Source organism: Dendrobium catenatum, unplaced genomic scaffold, assembly GCF_001605985.2.
Source record: "Dendrobium catenatum unplaced genomic scaffold, ASM160598v2 fragScaff_scaffold_1125, whole genome shotgun sequence".
NCBI classification, from domain to species: domain Eukaryota; kingdom Viridiplantae; phylum Streptophyta; class Magnoliopsida; order Asparagales; family Orchidaceae; genus Dendrobium; species Dendrobium catenatum.
In genome coordinates this window covers 1,432,673-1,456,269 of record NW_021319587.1, presented here as the reverse complement: position 1 = coordinate 1,456,269, position 23,597 = coordinate 1,432,673, and the positions used below count along the sequence as shown (strand labels likewise).

General features: G+C 35.5%; 1 protein-coding gene across 2 annotated transcripts in view; it reads right to left on the bottom strand.

Moving 5' to 3' along the window:
- Positions 1-765: 765 nt before the first annotated feature.
- The window catches only part of LOC110095556 (calmodulin-binding transcription activator CBT), a 65,990-nt gene continuing 43,158 nt past the window's right edge, over positions 766-23,597 (bottom strand). Inside the window, exons 3-5 of one of the 2 annotated variants that reach the window (XM_020821150.2) lie at positions 17,227-17,315; positions 8,308-8,353; positions 766-979 (exon numbers count right to left, since the gene is read on the bottom strand). In XM_020821150.2, the coding sequence (XP_020676809.1) occupies positions 929-979; positions 8,308-8,353; positions 17,227-17,315 (186 nt within the window). In that variant the 3' untranslated portion in view covers positions 766-928. The remainder of the gene's footprint in view (positions 980-8,307; positions 8,354-17,226; positions 17,316-23,597) is intronic. The other variant, XM_020821149.2, reaches the window with a different exon arrangement.

Here is a 23,597-nt window from a genome sequence, read left to right as displayed (position 1 = left end):
TTTTGCCAGTGCATATACAAGAAATACATAATCTTTTTCACATATCTAAGCTTTGAAAATAAATCTCTGATAAGTCAAAAAGGATTTTGCTGAAATTAATTAAAATGCAGCCTAATTTAAAATGTTAAGAACCTAAAAAAATACTACAATATGATATAAAATAAATAAAGAATCAATAGACATCATTTGTATGTAATCAATGAAAATATTAAACAGAAAGAGAAGCGACATGAGAAAAATAATCAAAAATGAGAGTTCAATATTAGCATTTATTCCACAAAGGTATGTCTTTTAATTTACATTTATATTTATTTACTTTTAATTTAAATTTGGATAACTAAATTTTTATAAGGAGAAATTTTTAGAACTGGACCAGTTCAATTGAACAAGTCTTCTAAAGCAAGAGAGCAGACGATTGCGGATGAGAGCAAAGCAGGCGAGCGAGTGATATGAACCTGATTCAATTCCTTAATTCTCGGGAATAGATTAGGTAATTTTAATTAATGTTCAGACAGTATGAAATGGTTCGTAAGTACGATCAGTGAAATTTTGAATTTTCAAATTTAACTTTTTTATTCAATTTAAATGAGAATTTGACTCTTAATAAGACACAATGGAGAAAAAAGATTCACGTAAGCTGACCCCACATAGTGGGATAAAGGCTTGATGTTGTTGTCGTTGTTGATTTATTAAACATTTGAATTAACTTCTATTTGAAGTTTTGAACAAATTGTATAGTACAATGTTGATCGTACATTATGATATAGATAGCACGATACGATTAACAAAAAAATTTAAGTATTCAATTTCTCTCCCCCTTATAAATATGTGCTTGATTGCTTAGCAAACATACACATAATACAGAAAATGACACAAGAAAAATAAAAAGTACAGACATGCTAAACACAAACTAACTTATATATTAACGCTACACTATCATAAATCTTGAATCTTCAAAGTTGCTCGATGTATGCTCTTCCTGAAATGGTTAGTAATATGCATGAAAATTATCTAATGTATAAAACAAGAATAAGAAAATACTCATCCAATAATATTTGCAATCATCAAAATAGATGGTCGGTCTGTCGAATTGCAACATCCTTTGGTGGGTAAATGCCCGACATTTCTCAGTTTTGGGAGAAAAGTAAGAAGGAGAGAGAGAAGAGTTTAGGTGAGGATAAAAATATAGTGTGCGTGCAACAGTATATATTTCCTTTGCCAAAAATAGGAAAGTAATTTATAGTTTTATTTTTTGTTCTTTAGGTGAAGGAGAAAGAGTAATTCATGTGCTTGACAGAGAGATGCAGGAGGAAGAGTAAGGAAATTTTTTAAGAGGAATTTAGGATTTGCTAATTTTTATTAAGCAATATGTTGTTTTAATCAACAAGAAGAAAGAAATAATACACCGTGATTCATATGATTTTAGCTCAACAAGAAAGAAGCAAATTTGACGCAAAAGATGCAAGTTTTTTAAATGAAAAATTCGACAAATTTCAAGGAATACTATATGCAATGTAATCAGAAATATAATTTGTTAGTTTAGAAAAGTTCGACATTTGATATATTGTAGTTGATGACATCTAACATGTTTGATAATAATTTGATAATATTTAATTTCTTCAAGATTTTGGGTTTAACAATTTCTAATTCAAGTTAGTGCTATTTTGGACAAAAAAGAAAATTTAACTGCAGAGCTGTGGCAAAGCACCGGAATTAAGAAAAGATTCCTAAAGAAATTTAGGTATGCTTTTAAAATAAAAATGGTGAATTAATTGAAATTAATGAAAATATAGTTATAAGATAACAGTGCAGATTCATGTAATTGTGTATGTGACCTTAGGTGTTGCATTAAAAAAGGTCTTATAAAGTTAGAAGGAATTTAAAAAAGTGTCAACACATGAAAGAGAAGTAAAGTAGGTGATTACATTTATTTTATAATAGCTTTTTCCTAATATACTTTAATGAAATAATTTGATACTGAGTCATGCCTTTGTATAGATTAAATTCTAAAGTACTTATTAAGCAATATGTAGAAGAATATTAAGCAATCAATATTATAATATGATATATACAAATATATAAGCTGTTTATACAAATTGATATGCATATATAAAGGAATATGATATGAATAGAATAAATCATAATACATACATGAAAATATTAAAAGGAATAAGGTATTGTTAGCTCTGGAAAAATATATCTTTGTGAGCCTCGCTCTCACAAGCTTAAGGTCTCCTTATTTTCCCATAGGAAGATTGGATTTAAAATTTAACCTGATTTTCCAAAAGAGTAGTGTCAGGGTTTATTCTACTTTCTACGAGCATAGGCGCTGATATAATTACCCCTTCTAACGTATGAAGAGCACTCTCGATTAAGGATAAAATTATATTTAGTCTGCACATGAAGTACAGATATGTGTGCAACAGTATATGAATGTTCTAAACCCCAATTCTAGTGGATGAAGATAGACCCGATCAAGATCTTATGGTTCCATCATCCCGGGAATACTGTAGGAGTTTGAGTTTTAATATGAGTTGTTCATAATCAATTAGTGGAACATTTAATTCTACATTTTTTTTATTTTTTTTAATTGCATTAATTAATTAGATTAATTAATTAAAACAATTCTTAATTGAAGTTAAGTTTTAATTTAAAATCAATTGCTCAACTCATTAATTAAATGTATTTAATTATTTAAATTGATTTGATCAATTAATTTAGTGAATGTTAAATGTTTAATTTAAAACAAATATGATTTAAATTTGCTCTTTAAATTTCATTGATTAAAGATTCCATTTAAATTAATTTAAGCTTTGATTTATTTTTAATTTGAGTTTTAATCAATTTTAACTTTAGCTTAAAATTGGATTTTTGATTGATTGTTTTAATTAATTAGGTTGATTAACTAAAACTTAAATTAAAATTTTAATTGGCTCATTTATTTGGTTAAGGTTTTAAATTTTTAAGTGTCAATTGCTCAATTTAATTATATTATTAATTAAATTGTTCATTAAATTGATTCAAGTTTTAATTTTAATTAATGATTTGATTTTATAAATCTTTCATTTACTTAATTAGTTATCTTGGGAATTTAAAAAAGTATTTTATTTCTGGTTATTTCTTAACTTTAATTTTATTAATTATTGAAATTAATTGAGCTTTAATTTTAGTCTTAATATTAATTTAATCATTAACCCATTATATGTTCTGTTATTTTTAAATGATTCGTTATTTAATTAGTTAATTATCAATTAATATTTTTAATTGATTAATTAATATAATTAATTAAGATTCCTTTGCTCGATTCAATTAAAATTACTAATTGGTTTAGTACTTAGTTAAGAATTAATCAGCTCCATTAATTTGGAATATTAAATTCTAAATTAAAGTGTTGATTAGTCAATTAGGTCAATTAATTACCATATTTAGTTGTGAGGTTTAATTTTAGATTAATTAGTTTATTAATTAAACTACTCAATTAGATGAAGTAATTTAATTTTTAAATTGACTAATTAATTGTTCTAAGGTGGTGGCTATCCACTGATTGAAGGCATATAAGTCACTCTGAGCATGGTGGAAATCTGATTTATAGTTAAAACCTTGCCAATTGAGAGAACGATGCCAGTTAACCATGTTTCTATGGCCTATCTAGCTTGCTCATAAGTCGTAGCCGATAGTGTCATATTTTCATCTATTATATTTATCATTTTCACATGCTGATGCATTGCAATCCGATTCATAAATCTTGATTCAATGCCTCCAACTTCTTCCCTTAGCTACTTATTAGCTATCAATTGTAGAAGGAATACTTCAAATTTGTAAATCTCTTTAGAACTTGATATGTAGGCAAAGGGGGGGGTCAAATCAAACCCAAAAAATTTTGGTTTTGACTTCCCTCGAGTCTTGTTTGAGTCGCTTGAGTGTCAAGTTTGTAAGTCTTTTATTTTATATAAGTAAAGTTTGTGTTTGTTTAATTTGTCTAGTTTTTATGCTTTTCAGAGCAAGTTAGGAAGTCCTAGATTTTTAAGTTGTTTGTCAAGTCAGGTCTTGTTGTGTGAGTTTTGTGAGTCATGTGAGTCTAAGTTTTTTAGGTTGAGTCTTTATTTGAGTCAAGTTTATTGTTGAGTCTTTCTTTTAAAAATGGAAAAGGACAAAAAGATCGAAGAAAGCAAGCCAGATGAAATTGAAGAGATGGATTCCATCAAAATCATCAAATCCTCAGTAGTATGAACTGTACAAACTTCAATTTCTGAAAGAACGAGAAGAGATCCTGAAGAAATATGAAGAAAAAATTAAAGAATTGGATGCTCCGTCTTCACCTCCTCGGAAGAAAACAAAAGCTAATTCATCGGGAGATGAGTCCTCAAGAAGGGGAGCCTGATGTAGGCAAAGGGGGGGGTCAAATCAAACCCAAAAAAATTTGGTTTTGACTTCCCTTGAGCTTGCTAGCTCAATAAATTTTGAGCTAAAATTTAGCTCATTATGAGCTGGTTTTTAGTTCATTTATTGAACTAAAAGTTAGCTCATTATTAGCTAGGTTTTAGTTTATTTATTATCTTATTTATGTAGTTTTTTATTTATAGTTTTATCTCTTAAAATTCTGAGTTGTCCCTTGGGATTCCAAAATGGCTTTTGGATTTCCTATGTTGGTTGTTTTCCGTACTTGGCTCCTTGGCTTTCCCGGTTGGCTGCTGGGTGGCCTTTCCCGTGCTTTGGTGCCTCGGTTCCGTGCGGGCCTCTTGGGTTTCCGCGGCTGCCTCTTTGAATCCCTGGATGGGCTGTTTCCCATGGATGATGGGGGGCTTTTCCGTGGCTTTGGTGCTTTGTTCCTAGTGTTGAATGTTGGCTTTTCATATTCCCTATTTAAATAAGCTTAAATTAATGTTTTGGGGCTGTTTGTATTCCCCCCTCTTGTCTATAAAGATAAGATGTTTTGTGGATGTTTTAGTGTGATATGTGAGTGATTTTTGGAGCCTAAACCTGCGGGTTTCTTCGTGGAAAATCTTGCGAGCTTGTTCTATTCTCCTCCTCCTCTAGGAAAGCTTGTGAGCTTCTCCTCCTTCGTCTTGGCTTCTAACCTCTTTATTCTATCCGCAAGTGCCACCCCACCTGTATCCTTCTTCTCAAAGAAATGCAACTTTAGGTGTTCGTCTTGTTTGAGTCGTTTGTAAGAGTTGTAAGGTGTCTTGTTTGAGTCGCTTGAGTGTCAAGTTTGTAAGTCTTTTATTTTATATAAGTAAAAGTTTGTGTTTGTTTAATTTGTCTAGTTTTTATGTTTTTTATATTCTAGAAAGGTTTTATTTTTCTAGCAAAAATTTGGGTCCTACATCAGAACTACTATTTGGATGATCATGATCCTTAAGTTTCAAAATCAAGGGCTCCCTACCTCTTAGCCACCTAGAAAATTAATTAATGAAACTTTCCGTTTGAAAATTTACTAGTCTTTTGACAAAATTTCGTCAGCCTCCCGACATACCATCCCCGTGATGGGAGGTAGCGGAGGGCACTTGCCCTTTCAAATCGACGACCAAGAGCTTCGGGGGAGCAAATCAACCCTGGGACATCCTTCGATTTGGAGTTTGAGTGCTTCTTGCTCTTTATATATATATTATTTATTTTTATTATAAATTGTTGTACATATATTATTTATATGCATATAATTATAATTATTATAATAATCATATACATAAAATTCCTCTAACTGTTCCAAATTGAGAATATATTGGGCGTGTGGAACGAACTGAAAGGACCGACTCAAGTCTTTGTTCGCGTGAATCGAGTGAGCTCCGACGCAGGCGGAATTGGCGTCTGAGATGGACAAGTGAAAGCCATTAATGTATGACCTGTTTAAGCAAGGAGGAAAGGGGCGGACGCTGGGTGCTGGCTGTTCGCATGAGTGAAACCAGACAAGAGCAAGGTATTTGAAAGATTCAGACCTATAGAGAAGGAGAACAATGCAGGCTATTCACATATTGGGAGGTGTTCGCTCGGGACGATCAAATACATGAGGAGATCGTCGGTTGCGCTTTGCTTGCGATCGTAGGTTTGGAATCGAGCAGGACATCTCACACAAGAGGATCGTAGACAGATCGTGTTTCTTGTAATCAGCTTCAGATCAGAGACAAACGAGAAGCTCGAAATCACGAGAGAAGAAAAACCAAAAAACTAGAATTTCGATTGAATCAGAACGTAAGTGGGAATGTAAAAAAATATGCTCATTCTCCTTTACTCTATTATACACGTATAGGCTGACAGTTATTTCGACCATGATGTAACGACGTGGGCAACGTGTGTTGTGGCTTTGCAGGCGTGTTGTAGTTAGTATACATTATGCATATTTTTGATATATATATGCATATATTTATTCCAGCACGATAAGGCAAAAATTATCATTGGATCATTGAATTCATCCTTTTGTAAATATCAAATGAATCCCCTTGCAGGTATTAGCGAATTATTATTTCAAATTGATATATTCATGAAGATGAGTATTGCATGTATTTGCTGGAAATGAACAATACAAACTCAATGACATTTTCGGTTATGAGTATTTGAGAGGCTTAATAAGATTTGAGCATTAAGGATCTATTTCTTGAGCTAACTTGTTATTTGTTCGCTATATTTAAATTGAGGAAGCGTTCATTGCATTTTCCAGCTTTCCATTAGCAAGCAACACATATTATTACTTCATCTCTCCTATTACATTGTTGGGATTTTTACATACATAACACCTAAAACTATTCTATTTACATATCTAACACCTAAACTATAATATTTACTTATCTACCACCTAAATACCATTCTCTTCATCTAAAATAACACTCTGTTACCTCCGGTTAAAACTCCCATCTCCCTTCGCCAAATCAGGTCATCTCGTGCCTTCCACTCCCACATTCTTTAGGTTTGCTTTTTCATTTTCTCCATTTCCTCATTGTTGAGGCCTAAGTGCTTCAGATAGAGTCGCACGCTCCGAGCTTCTCCTCCTTAACGACAATGTTGTTGTTGTCGAATTAAAAACAATCTCATCGGCAAGGTAACGAAATTTCTCTCCTTTGTCATGCTTCTTCAACTAGATCCGCTAAGAAAGTTGATTTTTTTGTCTTCAGCTAGATCCGCTAAGAAAGTTGAATTTTTTGTTTGTTTCGTTGTTATTGCTAGGTTATGTAAATGTACAACTAAATCCGCTAACAATTAATTCAAGCTCCAGCTCATTCAAAAGCAAGAACACTTGGAAGTATACTGTGGCAGAAACGGCCCTCCTAATGTTTATAGTAATTTGTCTGTTGCTGTATTCTTGTTGGCACAGAAGCCATTCATCTTATCAGAGGGAGCTGATTTCACATGTTGCTTCATCTGCCCCTAAAGGAGGCAACGAATCACTTCCTTAAGTGAGGACGAGGCGTGAGATGGTAAGTTTAGGAGATGACAAAAAAAAGGAGCTAGAAGTGACCGGCGGCGGTGGAAAATACCCAATCTCACGCCTCCAGCCATAATTTAATCATCACAATCAGGCGATGAGAAGGATTCGATGTGGAAGGGAGATGACGACTTGGAGGGTATCGGCGTAGGGGTTTCCTGGAGAAGCTAGAGGGTTGGGAAAAGAGAAAGAGAGGAAATGAGAAGGGATGAAACTCTCAAACACATTGCAGTGTTGATGCCTTCTGCACACATTGCATTTGACAAGAAAAGAATTATGAAGCTTAAATTGCTCGACGATTTCCTTCCAGCGAATGAAATGGAAGACGACGCTGGGCGGAATTTTTGACAGGGCGTAAACGAAGTGATAAAATTGAGAAAAAAAGAGGTTTTATGTGGTATATAAGTAATTACAACATTTTGCGTGTTAAATATGTATTTTCAATTATTGCAAGTGTTATGTATGTAAAAATCCCTACATTGTTTGGTTATGGAGTTTCCAAATTTGTTGCAATTAACATAGATTTCAAAACCCTGTGGTGGAACTTCATCTACGATAGGAGTAGTGATTGATAGATAGTTTGTTCTTGCCTCTATTTAATTCTTGTTTTGCTTATCTTTTGCTTTGAATGATACATGTTGATTAAGAGGCTAAAAATGTCATCTTCAAGTAGTTTGATATGTAGAAATTAAAAAACCAATTCAGAACATCAACTTTTCTTGTCCTAAAGGTTACAAAGCAATATTAAGTAAATATAAATCCATCTAGCCATAAGCTCATGCTTGACATTGAAGAACAACATACAAAAAGAATTATAAATATAACTTGCAAATGCATTAAATTATTGATGAATCAATTCGTCATAAATTGCAAAAAGAACACAGATAAACCTCCAAAGTTTGGCGATAATGAACCAGAACAATGTGCTCCAATTTCCTGAGGAAGAAACAACAAGTTAGCTGACAAAAGTGCTTAAAGCTTGTAAGCTAGAAAGTAGCATAGGGATTTATCATAACTACATGCAATGTAATTCAAGGAAATAAACTTTAGCAAGATTAAGCATGAAAATATATATATATATATATACATATATACATATATATACATACTTATAAGTGTTAAAGTAGAAAAATATAAATATGATAAGAAACAACATACCAAAATAAGGAAACAAGGCTCTCAAGTGGTGAGGACCACAAAGTGATTTCCATACAAAATCTTACACTTTCAATAGTTCAGAAACATACTAGGGACTGAGAATATCCAAAAACAACCAGAAGAAAAGAGATTCAGAAAATCTATAATGAAAAACCACGGATCCCACCAAATGCAAACCGTCTAAGTAAAGTAAAGTATATGAGGACAAGACCTCAGCCCCCTTCGCTGATATAGGATTATTTAATATAAGAATATGGACAAAAAACCTATGGTGTACCAATGCAGACACATCAGCACCGATACAACATGATACGGATATGGGATACGCCAATTATTAAAGTACAGGACACAGGTACAGGGTAGACACGACATTATAATTTATAAATCATGCATTAAAATTAAGAAATCAATCAAAGCATGATATTTAAAATGACAAAAAAATATTAAATAAACATCATAATTAGTCTTATAGCTTATAATATCAAAATAAAAGCAAGCATAAAATGTCTAGTATAACATCAAAAACATAAACATAAACTGTTAATGCAATCAAAAATTTGGGATGGGGCCCAAATTTTTTATCACAAAAAACAAAATCTTTCTAGGATGATAGAATAAAGATATAAAATGCTTAAAAGAACATAAATACTATAAAACACAACTTTATATAATAAAACGACTTACAAACAAAGACTTACAAACTTGACTCAAACATGACACCCTAAACTTGCTTACTTTGAGAAGAAGGATACAGGTGGGGTGGTCACTTGCGGAGAGACGAAAGAGGTTAGAAGCTGATAATATCTTCAAATAATAGTAATATAAAATAGAATTAGATAATCATTATTTTAATTGGACATATTTTTGTCATGTCTGACACGTGCCCGAGCTTTTTATCAGGCGGGTGTCTGTGTCCAACATGTGTCTAATACAACATACCTCCATAAATAGGTGTATCGATGCATCATAGTCAAAAAACATGACCTAAGTTTCAAAGTTGTCAAAAGGAAGAATAGAGGTAAAATAGATATCCACAAAAAAGCTTGGCTCCTAGTCAGCAAAAGGTAATCGATGAATGACCATGATAGTGTCCAAACATCCATCAAAAAAGGATGCAAATTGTTGTACAACACGGTGTTCCTATCAAATTGTTGCACAGCCTGCCACATCAATATTCGTTGCTAACATCCTCAACAAATTGTTGCCCCAATGTTAAAAGTTCTACAGTTGGACTCATGCAGAGGGTTGACATACCAATTTTGAGCACCTAGTCAAATTTAAGACCATGATAGTCCTACACACAATGTTAGATAAGATCAAATACTGAATTTTGTTGACCACCTAAAAGGATACAGCCTTTCCAAGCCAATACCACAAGAATATTTCTTCATAAATTTTTACAAGTAGCTTATCACCCTACCTTACAAAACCACAAAAAAGATGTCAGAACCTTCTTTGTCCTGAGGTCACGAGAAAAATGTAGGAAATATCTTATATGGATCCTTTAGTGAGCATTTCTGTGGGTTGCAAATCCACTCACCTCCAAGATGTAATCAAGACCATAAACATGTGAATACAAGTACTAAGATCTCATCATAAGTTAATTTTATTCAATAGAATGGGATGCAAATGTAGAACCAATCATTTCAAACCAAATTAATAACACAAACCATAATTCACTCAGTCCAAAGAATCTACATGACTCTAGAACATCGATGCTTGACTCGGTAAGAACCAGACAACCATATGAGATGATCAACAGGCATAACCAACCCAATTCCACATCCCCAAACACTTCCCCACATATCTAGCATTAAACAAGACCAGTGCAACTGTTCAGTTTTTAGGCAGTGAATGACACAACTACTCATCCACATAACTTCTGCCCATTCTGTGTTAATAAAAGGCATAGCAAGCATTGACATATTAAGCTTGTCGCTAAATCCAAATTCGTGAATAAAAATCTCTAGTTTACATAAAGGAAATCTAAGAAATTTTGTTAACCTCGTCACAACAGATACAACCAAATAATTCTATAAATATCTTCCTTAATTTACACCATGGATATCGGATGCATCTTGGAAGTAAAAACAGCAAAATAGGTAGACGAAAAATGCAGGAATACAAATATGGGGGCTGATTTTTTACTACTTCTTCAACAATATTGAAAAATACAATTGACCAACTATACGAGAGGTAGATCGGCTCTCCCACAAACCCTAGCCGCCACTAGGAAACTCACACCAAACCCTAGAAAATAAACACAACACATATCTCATGATAACCCCAGATAAAACTACCCCTTAAATAGCCCTTACACACAATAAACACAATTGGAATCTTCCTAAACAGCATAAACACAATATGGAAACCTTCGTAAATAATTTAAACCTTGCTAAACAGCATAAACACAATTAGGAAACCTTCCAAAACAATCAAAACATTTCTAAACAACAAAAATACAACTAGAAAACCTTCTTAAACAATTAAAACATTCCTAAACAACATGAATACAATTAGAAAACCTTCCTAAACAACTCCCCTTGATTCCTCCTCATATAATGAATAATAAGTTCCTTAGGCCCCACACAGGGGTCTGAACTTCCCCTTCTTGCTACCACTAGTTCCGCCCAGCCATATGGCAGGTTCGACCTAGGCTCGGCTAAGCTAGTTCGAGCATATCAATACCCCCACACACACACCAAAAAAATAATAATAATAACAAAACGCATCTTATCCTCAAGATGGAAGGATAGAAACCATCTCCTCATCATCTCGTAGTGCTCTCATATGGCTTCATACTCTGAAAAATCCTTCCACTTAAAATATAAGCCCCATCCTTCGGGCAATTCCTCCAACAAGCGTTGTTGGAATGTAAGCCCCAATCTTCTAATAAAATATCAACTTAAACCCAAAAGTAGGTTGTTAAAATGTAAAGCCCAACATAAGATAGTTTGGGCACCTCTGAGTTTCATCTCAGAATCAAGTGCCCCCCTACTTCACCTCTTTTGGCTTTCATTCCCAAAAATCTGATTCTAAGTTAATCAACCTCTTCCTTGAAATTCTAAAGGACCAAACCCTTTAACCAAGACTTTCACAGATTTTAAAACAAAAAAAAGCAAACTTTAGCCAATGTCTAAAATGACTTCCAAGAAAAGCAAAACCACTAGTTTAATCAAAAGTTTTCCTAAACCAAAGTTTGGGATGTAATTAACCATAGGGGCTTGCCCCTATGGGACGTCTGTACCCCAGAAATAAATAAACACCGCTTGACCAAACATCGAGTGGGGGAATCTCTGTTAATAATTGTAAATTTTATTATTGAGTCTATAAGGAAATGGTATTTTTACTCTTCGGGTAATATATCATATTCTTATGTCATACTCGATTATAAAATATGCAATCCGTTTGAGGATGCAAAAAATTCTCCAACAACAAGTGAAAGGCAAAATCAAACAATTATAGACCCCCGCACCTCTTTCAACAAACATCAGATCTTTTTAATATAGAGTGCAACCTAATTAAAGAATTTTAAAATTATAGAGGTCACACTGTCCTTGATCCAAACAAGAATTAAAACCCTCATGGTCAACTTCTTAATGCTAATGTTACTGACTCCATTTACTGAGTAGGGCTGGAGCTGTGGGCTCCGAAAATTCGGCCCCGGCCTCCCCGCCGCGCTTTTTCTTTATTTTATTTGAGCGAGGGAGTTTTAACGAACTAAGTTCCGGGGTAAATTTTGGAAGGCAGATGGGTTTGTAGATAAGACACTACCCAGAGATTTCACCCTCATTTTGTGAGGACTTTATGATCTGAGTTCTGGTTTCCTATAGGCGCAAGCCCCTATAGTTAATTACCTCTCTCGATCACGAGAGAGAACTTTCGATTAAGGCTAGTCGTCAATCAGATACGTATAGTATACGTGTTATCCAACATATAGTAGCAGCAATGGGTTTGGATATTGGTAGAAATTGGATTTGGAAATTGGGAATTTGGAGATTTTGCTATTAAAATAGAAATTGCACCATCTAGCACTTAAAGCGGATGGTGGGGGAATGGATGATGGACCCGATCAAGATCCCATGGTTCCGTCATCCCGGGCCATCGTGGTCCCTGGTCTACTTAGTCAGAGGAGGTAGTCGACCCAACCTGACAGAAGGATCCTTGTCAGCAGCCATGGGTTGCTTCGTCCAAGGAAATCTTGTAGACCGGGGTTGATGTTTGTCTAAGGAGACAAATTTAAATCCACTTAGCTTGCAGAGGGCTTTGTGCCCTATCGATCATACCTATTGATTCATATCTCAATGATTTATGCCAATAAGAGCGTATTGGCTCTGGCCATAACCGGTATATTGTGGTGCCATTTGGCGACAAAATCACTCAGTTCAGAGGCCCCGGGTCATCGTAACCGTTTATCCTGCGGTGCCATTTGGCGGCAGACCGCCGGTTAGAGGACACGTACCACGTCCTTACTGGCAGGAGACTATTTGAGAATGGATCCTAATAATATTTTTGACTAGGCATTTGGCTCTTTGTAAGCTGAAGTAATTTTTAAATTTGTCCACCTCGGCAAACTATTGCGGAGGGTGGAATTTAGCTTTGAGTGTTGATGGTAGATTTCAATTTTTAAATATTTTAGAATTTGGGATTTGTGGAGTTTGGATTTTGAATGGACTTTTGGGATGCATTTGAAAATGCTTGAAATTAACCCCTCCGGTTGAGATAGGAAATCAACACGGCCATCATCGGGGTGTTTGGGGGTCATTTCCATTCGATTGAACCTTGTCGACCCTATCAACTTATCGATAGAGGATCGGGTTTCTCGTAGGCTTGTGCCTTTGTTTATAATTTCTTGATTTTAGGCCTTGAAGGCCGAATATGAATGCATTAAAAAAAATATTCCGATCACATTCGTGACCGTATATTTATTCAATATCTCGAACCCTGTCTACTCCTATTACTACTTAGGAGGATCGGGTTTCGTAGGCTTCATGCCTTTGTTTATGAATTTTCTTGATTTTTTTTTTCTTGAAGGCCTAAAAAGAATGTATTTAAACAAATACACCGGTCGCTACAACCGTGTATTTTGTTAGGTAGTTCGAATCTTGTCGACTTCTATTGATCCGTATAGAAGGATCGGATTCGAACTTGAATTCACTTGTCAACCCGCGTAGCATCCATAGGCGTCACGTGTGTACCAATAACACGCTCGCCAGGGCCCATGCGGGTTGAGATTGTATTTACCACCTTGTGTACCGTATGTGTATACAAACTACGGTGCACGTGTAGGGGTATTTTGAAATATTGTAGTTGTGCATGTATTTGTCATTTTGAATGCACAACATTTCCTTGAAATCTTATACACGCCTTTCTGCCTGCTTTCATAAGTGTTTGCAGATCGTGGCGTTGGATTTTGATGTTGACTCCCCCTTTCTCAATTCACCAGGGGAAGGTTTTTTCTGAACTTTGAGTCAATGACTACTGATTTGGGGAGAATCCTTTTGGGATCTTCGTGTAATGAAACTTGTTATTTTCGGTGTTTGTGAACACCCGAACTGTTCAATTCTTAATTATAGAACTAAAAAGAGACTTTGAGAACACATGGAAGTTTGGTTCTAATTTGTTCAAACATTTCCTCCTTCTGCCAGGGGGTGTCCTTTTTGTATATAGAGTCGCTCTTGTACTCGACATAGTTGGAGATTTTGGTCACCGCTGTCGTAGGTGATATCTGTACTTTGGTCCACAGTGATTCGTTGTTCTTCAATACACTGTTGTTACCACAAAGTGATTTGTACTCATTTGTAGGGATCCGTTTGTTACTTACGACCCCCTAGCGGTATTGTAGAGAGCCCTTGGTTTTGTATTGAAACCACCTTTCACCAATCTCAGGTGGTTTGATTGTACTTGTTTGTAGGGGGCGGATCCTCCATAATTGGTCTCCCGTATCGTCATCTCAATCAACAGGCACTTGTAGGGATGTTATAGGAATTAACACATCTTTCGTGGTGCACCAGGATTTTCATCCCCCTTGTAACTTGTTAATTTAGAGAACTGTGCATTAAACTCTGATTGGTTCATTCACCAAGTCCCAAATTCTATGTAATTCCAATCGGCCCGAGTTCAAGTTCAACTCATGCTTGAATCTCCTCGTTGTCCTTGAAAGTGTGGTGCTATTTGACCTCGTAGGAACTATTGTAGGAGTTCGTTGTATTCAAGGTCTTGTAGTTTGAGTTTCCCGTGTGTGATCCAAACTTTGATCTTTGCATGTGTTTTGATCCAAATTCAGTTTCATTCAGACTTGATTCATCAAGTTTACAAGTCCCCACTTGATGTCGTATAGTCTGAGTTCAAAGTGCGAGTTCAACTGCTTTATTCGGATTCGGATCCAGTCCAAATCAAAGTCTTTGTATGATGTTCTAGTCTTGTTCAAGTCCCCTGCAGTCCTTTGAATTCAAGTGTAGGTTCAAATTGGTTTGAGTCTGATTCCAATTTGATTTTATTTCATTTGATTTTGACCTTTAGAAACTATTTAGATTTTGTTCTAAATTAGATCCACAAGTTCACTGATCATCGTACAGGTCCTCTGCTCATTTTAGTTCAATTCTGTGCTCTTCTGTTCAAGTACAGATCTAATATAATGTTGCCCCAAGAAGATTTTCAAATTGTTCAAGTCTTTGTAGATTTCAGTGAAATTTTTCGGCAAGCACCCCTGCATATCCCCCGTTTGGGAAATTGGGAGCTAGGCCTTCCCACCACGCTACTAGAGCGTGTATGGTAGGTTGCCGTAGACACCGCGGCCGTTACAAATTTTTATCCCACCACGTTACAAGAGCGTGTATGGGGCATTCAGCATATCCGTACCAAACAGCAGTGACGTACCAGAACAACAGTGACTCTCCCCCACCGACCTACAAGAGCGTGTATAGGTCTCCTCCTCATCGTATGCATCGCAACCGGGCTCCCTCTACCGTGCTAGCAAGAGCGCGTATAGGTGGTTCCCGGTCCGCTGCAAACGTCGAGAATGGGATTTCGGAAATCATACCTTTCGTAGCAGTGTCGGCGGTGTCGGTGTCGAGGTCGAGGCCGAGGACCGTCCCCACCACGCTACAAGAGCGTGTATAGGCTTACCCGCCCGTCGTATGCTTCGCACTGGGCCTCCCTCCCACCATGCTACAAGAGCGCGTATAGGTGGTTCCCCAGTCCGCTGCAAACGTCGAGGACGAATTTAACTAGAATTATATACCTTTGCGACTCTGGCGGTGGTTCGTGAATCGAGGCAGGCGAAATGTTTTATTTTCTTCTTTTTTTTTAATTATATTAATGTAATTAATTATTAATTTAATTAATTATAATCATCTCTATTTGTTAATTACAATTAATTAGAAATAATTAATATATAATTATTTATATTTAATTAACATAATTAATTATGATTTTTTATTAATCATAACTAATTAATATAAATAATTTAAAATTAATTATATAATTTAATAGATTAATTAATTATAATTAAAATTAATTATAATTAATTATAATAACATTTTTTAATTAAAATGATTATAATTAAGAAACTAATTAATTAAAATTAATTTTAATTAAGATAAAAGGATTTGGCCGAGAATGTGCAGGAAAGGGAGAAAGTCACCTTCACGGTCGGTGAGCTCCCGTTGGCGCTTTGGATCAAATCGAAGGAGCAAAGTCAATCGGCCACAAGGAGTCGGAGAAGGGCGTGAACGGGAGAAGGTTACTTCACGACCAACGAGCTCCCGTTGGCTTTCCGATCAAAATATGTAACTTCCGATCTTGCTAGAAGGGAAAGTCGAGAGGAGCGAAGTCGAGCCCACGAAGGAAGCGAAGAAGCCACGGGAAAGGAAGAAAGTTATTTCAAAGCCGGCGAGTTCCCGTTCCACTTCCGATCAAAATGTCATAACTTCCGTTCCGTCTGGAAGAGGAAGTCGCCTATGGAGCGTAGTCGAACGTCCAAGGAGCTGGAGGAGTGACACGAACGGGAATAAGTTACCTCCCGAACCAGCGAGCTCGAGTTGTCGCTTCCAATCAAACTGTCTTAACTTCCGATCACCGGAAGAAGAGAGAGCGAGAGAAAGAAATGGGATCGGGAGAGGAAGCCAGAAACAGAGGCCTTCGGCCTCTTCTATTCGACTACTTAACGACGCAAATGCGTCGTGCGGGCAACGCGGGAAGAGGGTCGTGCGAGATCGTGGGAGAAGGGACGTCGACGTGCCAGCGATGTGCGATGGACGGCTTCGGACAGCTACGCACGATCTCTTTTCCTCTTTTTGTTTATATTAGGCAGGTCAACAGGAGCTTGACACCACAAATTAGAGACAGCCATGTTCAAGTTCAGGAAAATGGATGATAGCTTTAGGAAACTAAAGATGAACAAGAGGCTAATAAGTCGTTAAAGAACAAACCTTTTATATATTTTAAGAAATATAAAGACAACATTTTGCGACAAACAAGCGTTTAAGACTAACCAGGAGATAAAAACATCGGTGACATGAGAAGGCAATTAATGAGATGAGTGGTTACTACACAACAAATACTGGTTCTAATAAAAATGTCAGCAATAATGAGATTCCTTGAACACAAGTAGCGAACAATTTTTAGAGGCAAGAATCAGCAGAACATACTTATCAAGAAGCCAATAACACCTACGGTAAAAGTTTGGATCATCCTCCCCACGTGCATAGTATACATGGATTCTTTCTTCGTTACCAATCTGTAATAAAAATTTATAGAAAAGGACCTTTGAGGATGCAGATATGCATTTACTTAAAAAATATCATTCTTAGCAACCACTCCAAATTTTCTTAATGTAGTAAAACATATATGTACAAATTCAAACCATAATCAATGAAAAACCTCCCCAGAGTGGAAAGGGGACAACCAATTGAACATGCTAGAGCAGCATAGATACTAAAGGATTGGCTTTAACTTTAAAAAAACAATATATGGAGGTAAAAAAAAAGTAATGTGCACCTTATAATCAAAAACTATTAGTAAGCTTAAAATTTCATCAATATTAATGCAAGTGAACAAAAAGCCTGTACAAAATCCAAAACATGTGTATTTCAACCATACAAAACAGAAATTTCATATGACAAATTTTGGGAATAATACAAGATTATATACGACAAATGTATAAATGCATACATAGGAGTTTGGGGTTGCAGGGAAAAATAAATAACAGTAACTGCTAGTAGAAATCCCTCCACATAAAGCAAACTATCAAACGTTAAAAACTGCGGTTGAAACGATACAAGTCATGCCTTCACAGACCTCCATGTAATGGTATGCTTATTTTCTTCTACCCTGAGTGAAGACAAGCTCAGCGATAACAAATCTGCTGCTATAAATAGTTCCAATTATACCAGTCCTAGATGATAAAAAATTAGGAACCATAGTTTCCATACAGGTGGAAATCCTAAATAAAAATGTGGGACCGTGTAAGAAAGTTTCAGATGAAGTTAAAAGTGTGCTCCGAAAATTCGTGCCCGACCTCTTTGAGACACTTTTTTGTTGACAGAGAAAGTTTTAACAAATTTAGGTCTGAGGTAGATTTTCATAATGCGGATTGGGTTTTAGATAAGATACTACCCAGAGATTTCGCCCTAATTTTGCAAGGACTTTATGATCTGAGTTCTGATTTCTTATAGGCGCAAGCATCTACAATTAATTACCCCTCTTGATAACAAAAAAAAAACTTTCGAGTAAGGCTAATTGTTAAATAGGTCACAATAATTACTAAAAAAATGGCTCCAATTATAGGATTTGAATTTAATATTGGATTTTTTAGTTTAAGATTTGAAATTTATCACTATGTATTTAAAACAGGTCATGAGGGGAATGATGACGGGCCCGATCAAGATCATATGATTCTATCATCCCGCGTTGTCATGGTCCATGGTCTACTTAGTTAGAAGAGGCAGTCATATGATTCTGATCATAATATAGTGGTATCATTTTACAACAAAATCACCCGATCAATAGGTGTAAGGTTCTATTAGCCTATTAGGTATGTCTAAACTATAAAATTAAGTATAAAAATTTATTTCTAAACTTAATTAAAATATTTTGTTATGCTATGATTATTAGATAAAATAGTAAAGTAATTTTAATTAGAATTAATAATTAGTTATTATTTTTATTGAATCGATATTTCCAAAAGAAGTTTTGAAGATAAGATGACGAGGAATAGTGTTAAGTGGGCCCTCTATATTGCCGTGGAATGGGAAAGAATAACCGCATAAAGCAGTTTCACGCAAGCCCTCATAGTGCAAAAATTCGGATATTGCCTGTAGCAGAAATCGCTGTTTTGTTGCTGTAGCAATAGGCGGAACAAGGCTGATTTTCCTGTAGCTTGGTTCAGTGAAATTCAGTGCAGTTCGCAGAAGCCCTTGTAGAGGAAAATCGGCACATGCAAGGAGGGGAATTGGCTCAGTACAGGGAGTAGGGGCAAAGGAATTATTAGGCTATTTGGCTTGGTGTGTAAGAACAATTTCAGTGAGAGAATCGTGGCTGTGGAAGATCTCTAACATTGAGGAAAATTGTTTCGTAGTGGAGTAAGAAACCAAAAGAGTTATGATGTTATAAGTAAAGTGTGCAATTTAGAGGAAGAAGAGAAGGGAGAAGGAAATTGAGAGAAGACAAAAGAGGTAAGCAAATTGTTTGTATGATCATATTTGTAGTTGTCTTTCAGATTTTCATAAAGTTGATAATAGTTCCTAAAGCAAGTATATCAATTATAATTTTAGGATTCATAGATTATATGCAGAAGGGAGATTTTGAAGTTACTTATAATCGTAGAAGGCGTATTAGGGAATTGGAACCGACGTCTCGGAAAGAAGGTAAGTGATACAAATATTTTTAAGAAATATATACCTTATCATTTGATATGTACAATGCTTATAATGGCACTTTGGAAAGTAGTCATGAAAGTAGATGATTTGAGACTATGCATGTTTGATCAACCTTTTGTGAAAGGCCTAGAAAAGAATATACTTACAAGTTTTCAAGTATGATTAACCACTTACATAAATTAATTATGTGAGTTTAAAACAAGGTGTATTATATTCATTTAAATATTTTCTTTATTGATAATGTTTTGGAAAGAGATCATTTTCTTTACTTATTATATGCATAATCATGTTATATAATGAAGGAATAAGAAAGCATGCAATAAGTCTAGTGTGGATAATGAATATGGAAAGTGTACTGAATATCAATTTAAAAGTAAAGTTTGGTTAAAAATTTATGTATAACTTACCAATGCAGGTGGGGCAAAAGGGTACCCATATATTAAACTGTTTGGTGAGTGGGGCGAAAGGGACCCCAAAGAAATGAAACATGCAAAGCAGGTGAGGCAAAAGGGACTCCAAAGAGGCAAAAAGGACATCTATGTAATTCAATGGCGATAATGTCAGGTTTACCTGGGCTCCAATGAATATGTTTATGAATGAGTAGCCAAATATTTTAATGAGTAAAATTGATATCCAGTATGGATGTAAGAGTAATTACTGGGTGATGTCAAATGAGAATTTATGAAGTTTTCTCAAGTAGTTTAACTTTTATTTATGTTTCAATATTCTAAATTTTATAATCCTGCAATTTAAATGTTATTCCAAGTTGCATCACTTATGGAGTCTCATAGCTCACCGGTAGTTTATTACTGACTGTTGTTACATAAAAGGGAAAGGGAAATGTGTAAGAAGACTAATCTGCAAGTATTTACATTATATGTTAATGTTTATTCTATGTTTGAAATCTACTTTTGAGGTTAGTAAGCAGTTTACATGTTGTACTACTTTGAGTTTGTTTGGACTTCCTTAGTCGCTCTGTAAATGTGTTTATTGAGGATTTAATTTGGAAGATGCTTCCGTTGACGTATAAATGGACTTATGGTTAGATGTTTTATATGAAATTTTAGATATAAAAGTTGTATTAAATGTTTTTGAAAGGATAAATGTTTATGTGATGCATGTTAACTCAATGGTACTATTTAGGGATACCGTAGGGGTGTCAATTCGGGTCAGCGAGTCGGGTTCGGGTTGAACCCAGAACTGACCCGGCACTGTTCGGGTCAACCCGAACCCGAGCCGTTTTTAAAAACGGGTCAGGTTTCCAAACCCTAACCCGACCCGATTCGGGTCCGGGTCAACCCGACCTAACACGAATGACCCGAAGTTGACCTAAAATTGCTAATTTTGGGTCAATCTCAGGTTTTCGGGTCAATTTCAGGTTGCTAGGTCAACCCGAACCCGACCCGATTTTTAAAACGGGTTGATTTGTTCAACCCGAACCCGACCCGTTTCGGGTACGGGTTGACCCGAACCCGGATTTTTCCTGGTCGTGTTTCGGGTCATGTCAAAAATTGACACCCCTAGGATACCATGAGGTGTTACAATAGGGCACATGTCACATCCCTGTTGGCGATGAATCAACTGAGAATGAATTATAGTAATACATTCCACAAGACGTCTGCTCTTTGAGAGCTTAAGTTATTTTTAATTCATCATCCTCGCCAAACCGTTGCGAAGTGTGGATTGATTTTAGTTTTAATTTTTTTATGATTAAACTTTCATATAAATGTTTAAAATTTGATAAATATTGGATTTTGAATTGTAATAAGCTTTTAGAATTAACCCATCCAATTGAGATTTACATTCAACACAGTCATCATCAGGGTGATTTTACAATCACTTTAAAATATTTATTTTTCTATCAGTGTTCATATATATTTGAAAGGCAAGGTCCCCTTCTGATTGAGGTTTCTTTTCTCAACACGGCCACATCAAGGTGTTTGAACACAATTAGCGAATCTGGGAAGCATTCTCAGATCTTGTATTTTGGAGCATGGCATAAAGATCGGAGCACATGCGGAATTTGTTTTAACATATAGATTAGAGGTATTGTCAAGATGTTTGAATGTTTTTAGCCAATCCATGAAGCATTCTCATATCTCACATTTAGAAGCTTAATGTATTGGGAGGCATCTTAAAAATATGGGAACCCCTTCGGTTAAGATTTATATACATAGGGTCATCATCGAGGTTCTTGAGCTTTTTTATCTCAAATCTTGCATTTAAGAGCTTGATACAAAGATCGGAGCACATGCGGAACATGTTTTAAGTTTGATTAAACATCCCTTGTCAAATTTAGCAATTTAAATTTGATCATATGAATATGGATGGAAGGAAAGAAGGTACAAGACACTCATTTAAGGTTATTAAAATCATTTAGCACTCTTTTATGAGGTGAATCAATAAAGCAGCCCTATTAATTACTTAAATTCTTACTTATCATCATTTGTCTGGTTTTTTTTAATGTCTTTTACATTTTGCATCCAATGTAGCTCTAAGTAGTGTGTCCACAAGCCCTAAACTACTTGATCTATTAAATCAAATCAATAAGTAATCTGAAGGGCCCAATTCACTATTTCATTGGCCTTATATATCGGCATAACCACTTCTGTTATTCCAAAACAAGCATCATCAATTATTCAAGGACTTCCTTTCAAAGAAGACATGATGTATTTTATCCTCAGGACGACAATACCCATGATCGATGGGAACGAGCACAATTCGTCCTTTTTCTCCCTCTTTGCAAAACAAAATATTTTCATCAGGCCTATTTGCATTAGTCAATCTTATATCTAACACAGTGATCTTATGAATCTCCTCCACAGGAAAAGCTCTTGGACCCGTATCCTCACAACTACAATTCTTCACACACATATGTATTAACCAACCTTGAAATTTGGCACAGCACGATCAAGCTATTTCAAATGATTAAAACTATCACTCAGGTAATGAACCATTGTTGTTGGAGTGATAGCTAAAAAACCAAATTCATCACTCATTGATGTTCGAAACCCATTAATTGGGTGGTTCAAGCAAAAGAAGTCGCAACTTCCCTAGAGACCCCCTCCTCAACTCGTGTTTCCTTCAAGATTAACAACAAATGGCTTGGCCGAAACCACCTTTTTCAATGGTTTCTTGCACTCTTCATTTCTTCCTAATAAATTTCACAAATTTCATTTAAATTACATTTTTTTTTTAATCTATTAGCATAAGTTCAATTCCCTGTAAATCCATTCATTTAAGTCATTAATTTCATTACATTTCAAATTCTGCAGGTCAAATTTAAATTTCTAAGTCCAGTTATCATTCAAACAAAATTACGGTAAACTTCGACATCCCCTCCCCGCAAAAGGGGAGTTGGGAGGCACTTTCCATTCAAATATTCCCGGCCAAATCAGAATTCGACAACTAAGGGCTTCGGGAAGATTGGTCTAAGCATAGATCATCAAATCTTCAATATGCTCGCGGTACCTATTAATTAAATATGATTTAATTTAAAAATGCTCTTTTTTTCATTTTCCTTGAAAAATATGATAACCTCCCAAAGTCCCCTTCCCGAAAAGGGAGGTTGGGAGCCACTTGCCTTTCAAATAGGCCCGATCGGATCAGAATTCAATGGTCAAGAGTTTCAGGACCATTATTGGTACTGTTGAAACTCATTGATTTTATAGAAATCTGTTGGCTCAAAAAAAATGGCACGAGTGCGCGAATCCTGCTTTGCAGCTGTAGGATTCCATTTCTCTTAAGTCAGATTGAAATTAACCAGATTTCCCCTGAGGATAGTGTCAGGGTTTATAGATCTGGGGTTCTTACTTCCTATGAGCGCAAGCACTCATAGTTAATTACCCCTCTTACTATGTAAGAGAGAACTCTCGATTAAGGATGAATAAATTTTAGATATTTTTAGTCTCAAATGGTGAGAAGATGGAGGTAAACCCGATCAAGATCCCATGGTTCCGTCGTCCCGGGTATACCATAGATTTCAGTCTACCAACACTAGCAATCATTGACCGTAGTGTATTCTTCAGGAACTTTAACATTGTATTCTTCAGGCACTTCATCCTGAATTATATTCTGACCAGTTGTATTCATGCCAATAGAATGCAGCTTGGGTTCAGGAATCTTCTTTTGAGTCGCTGGAG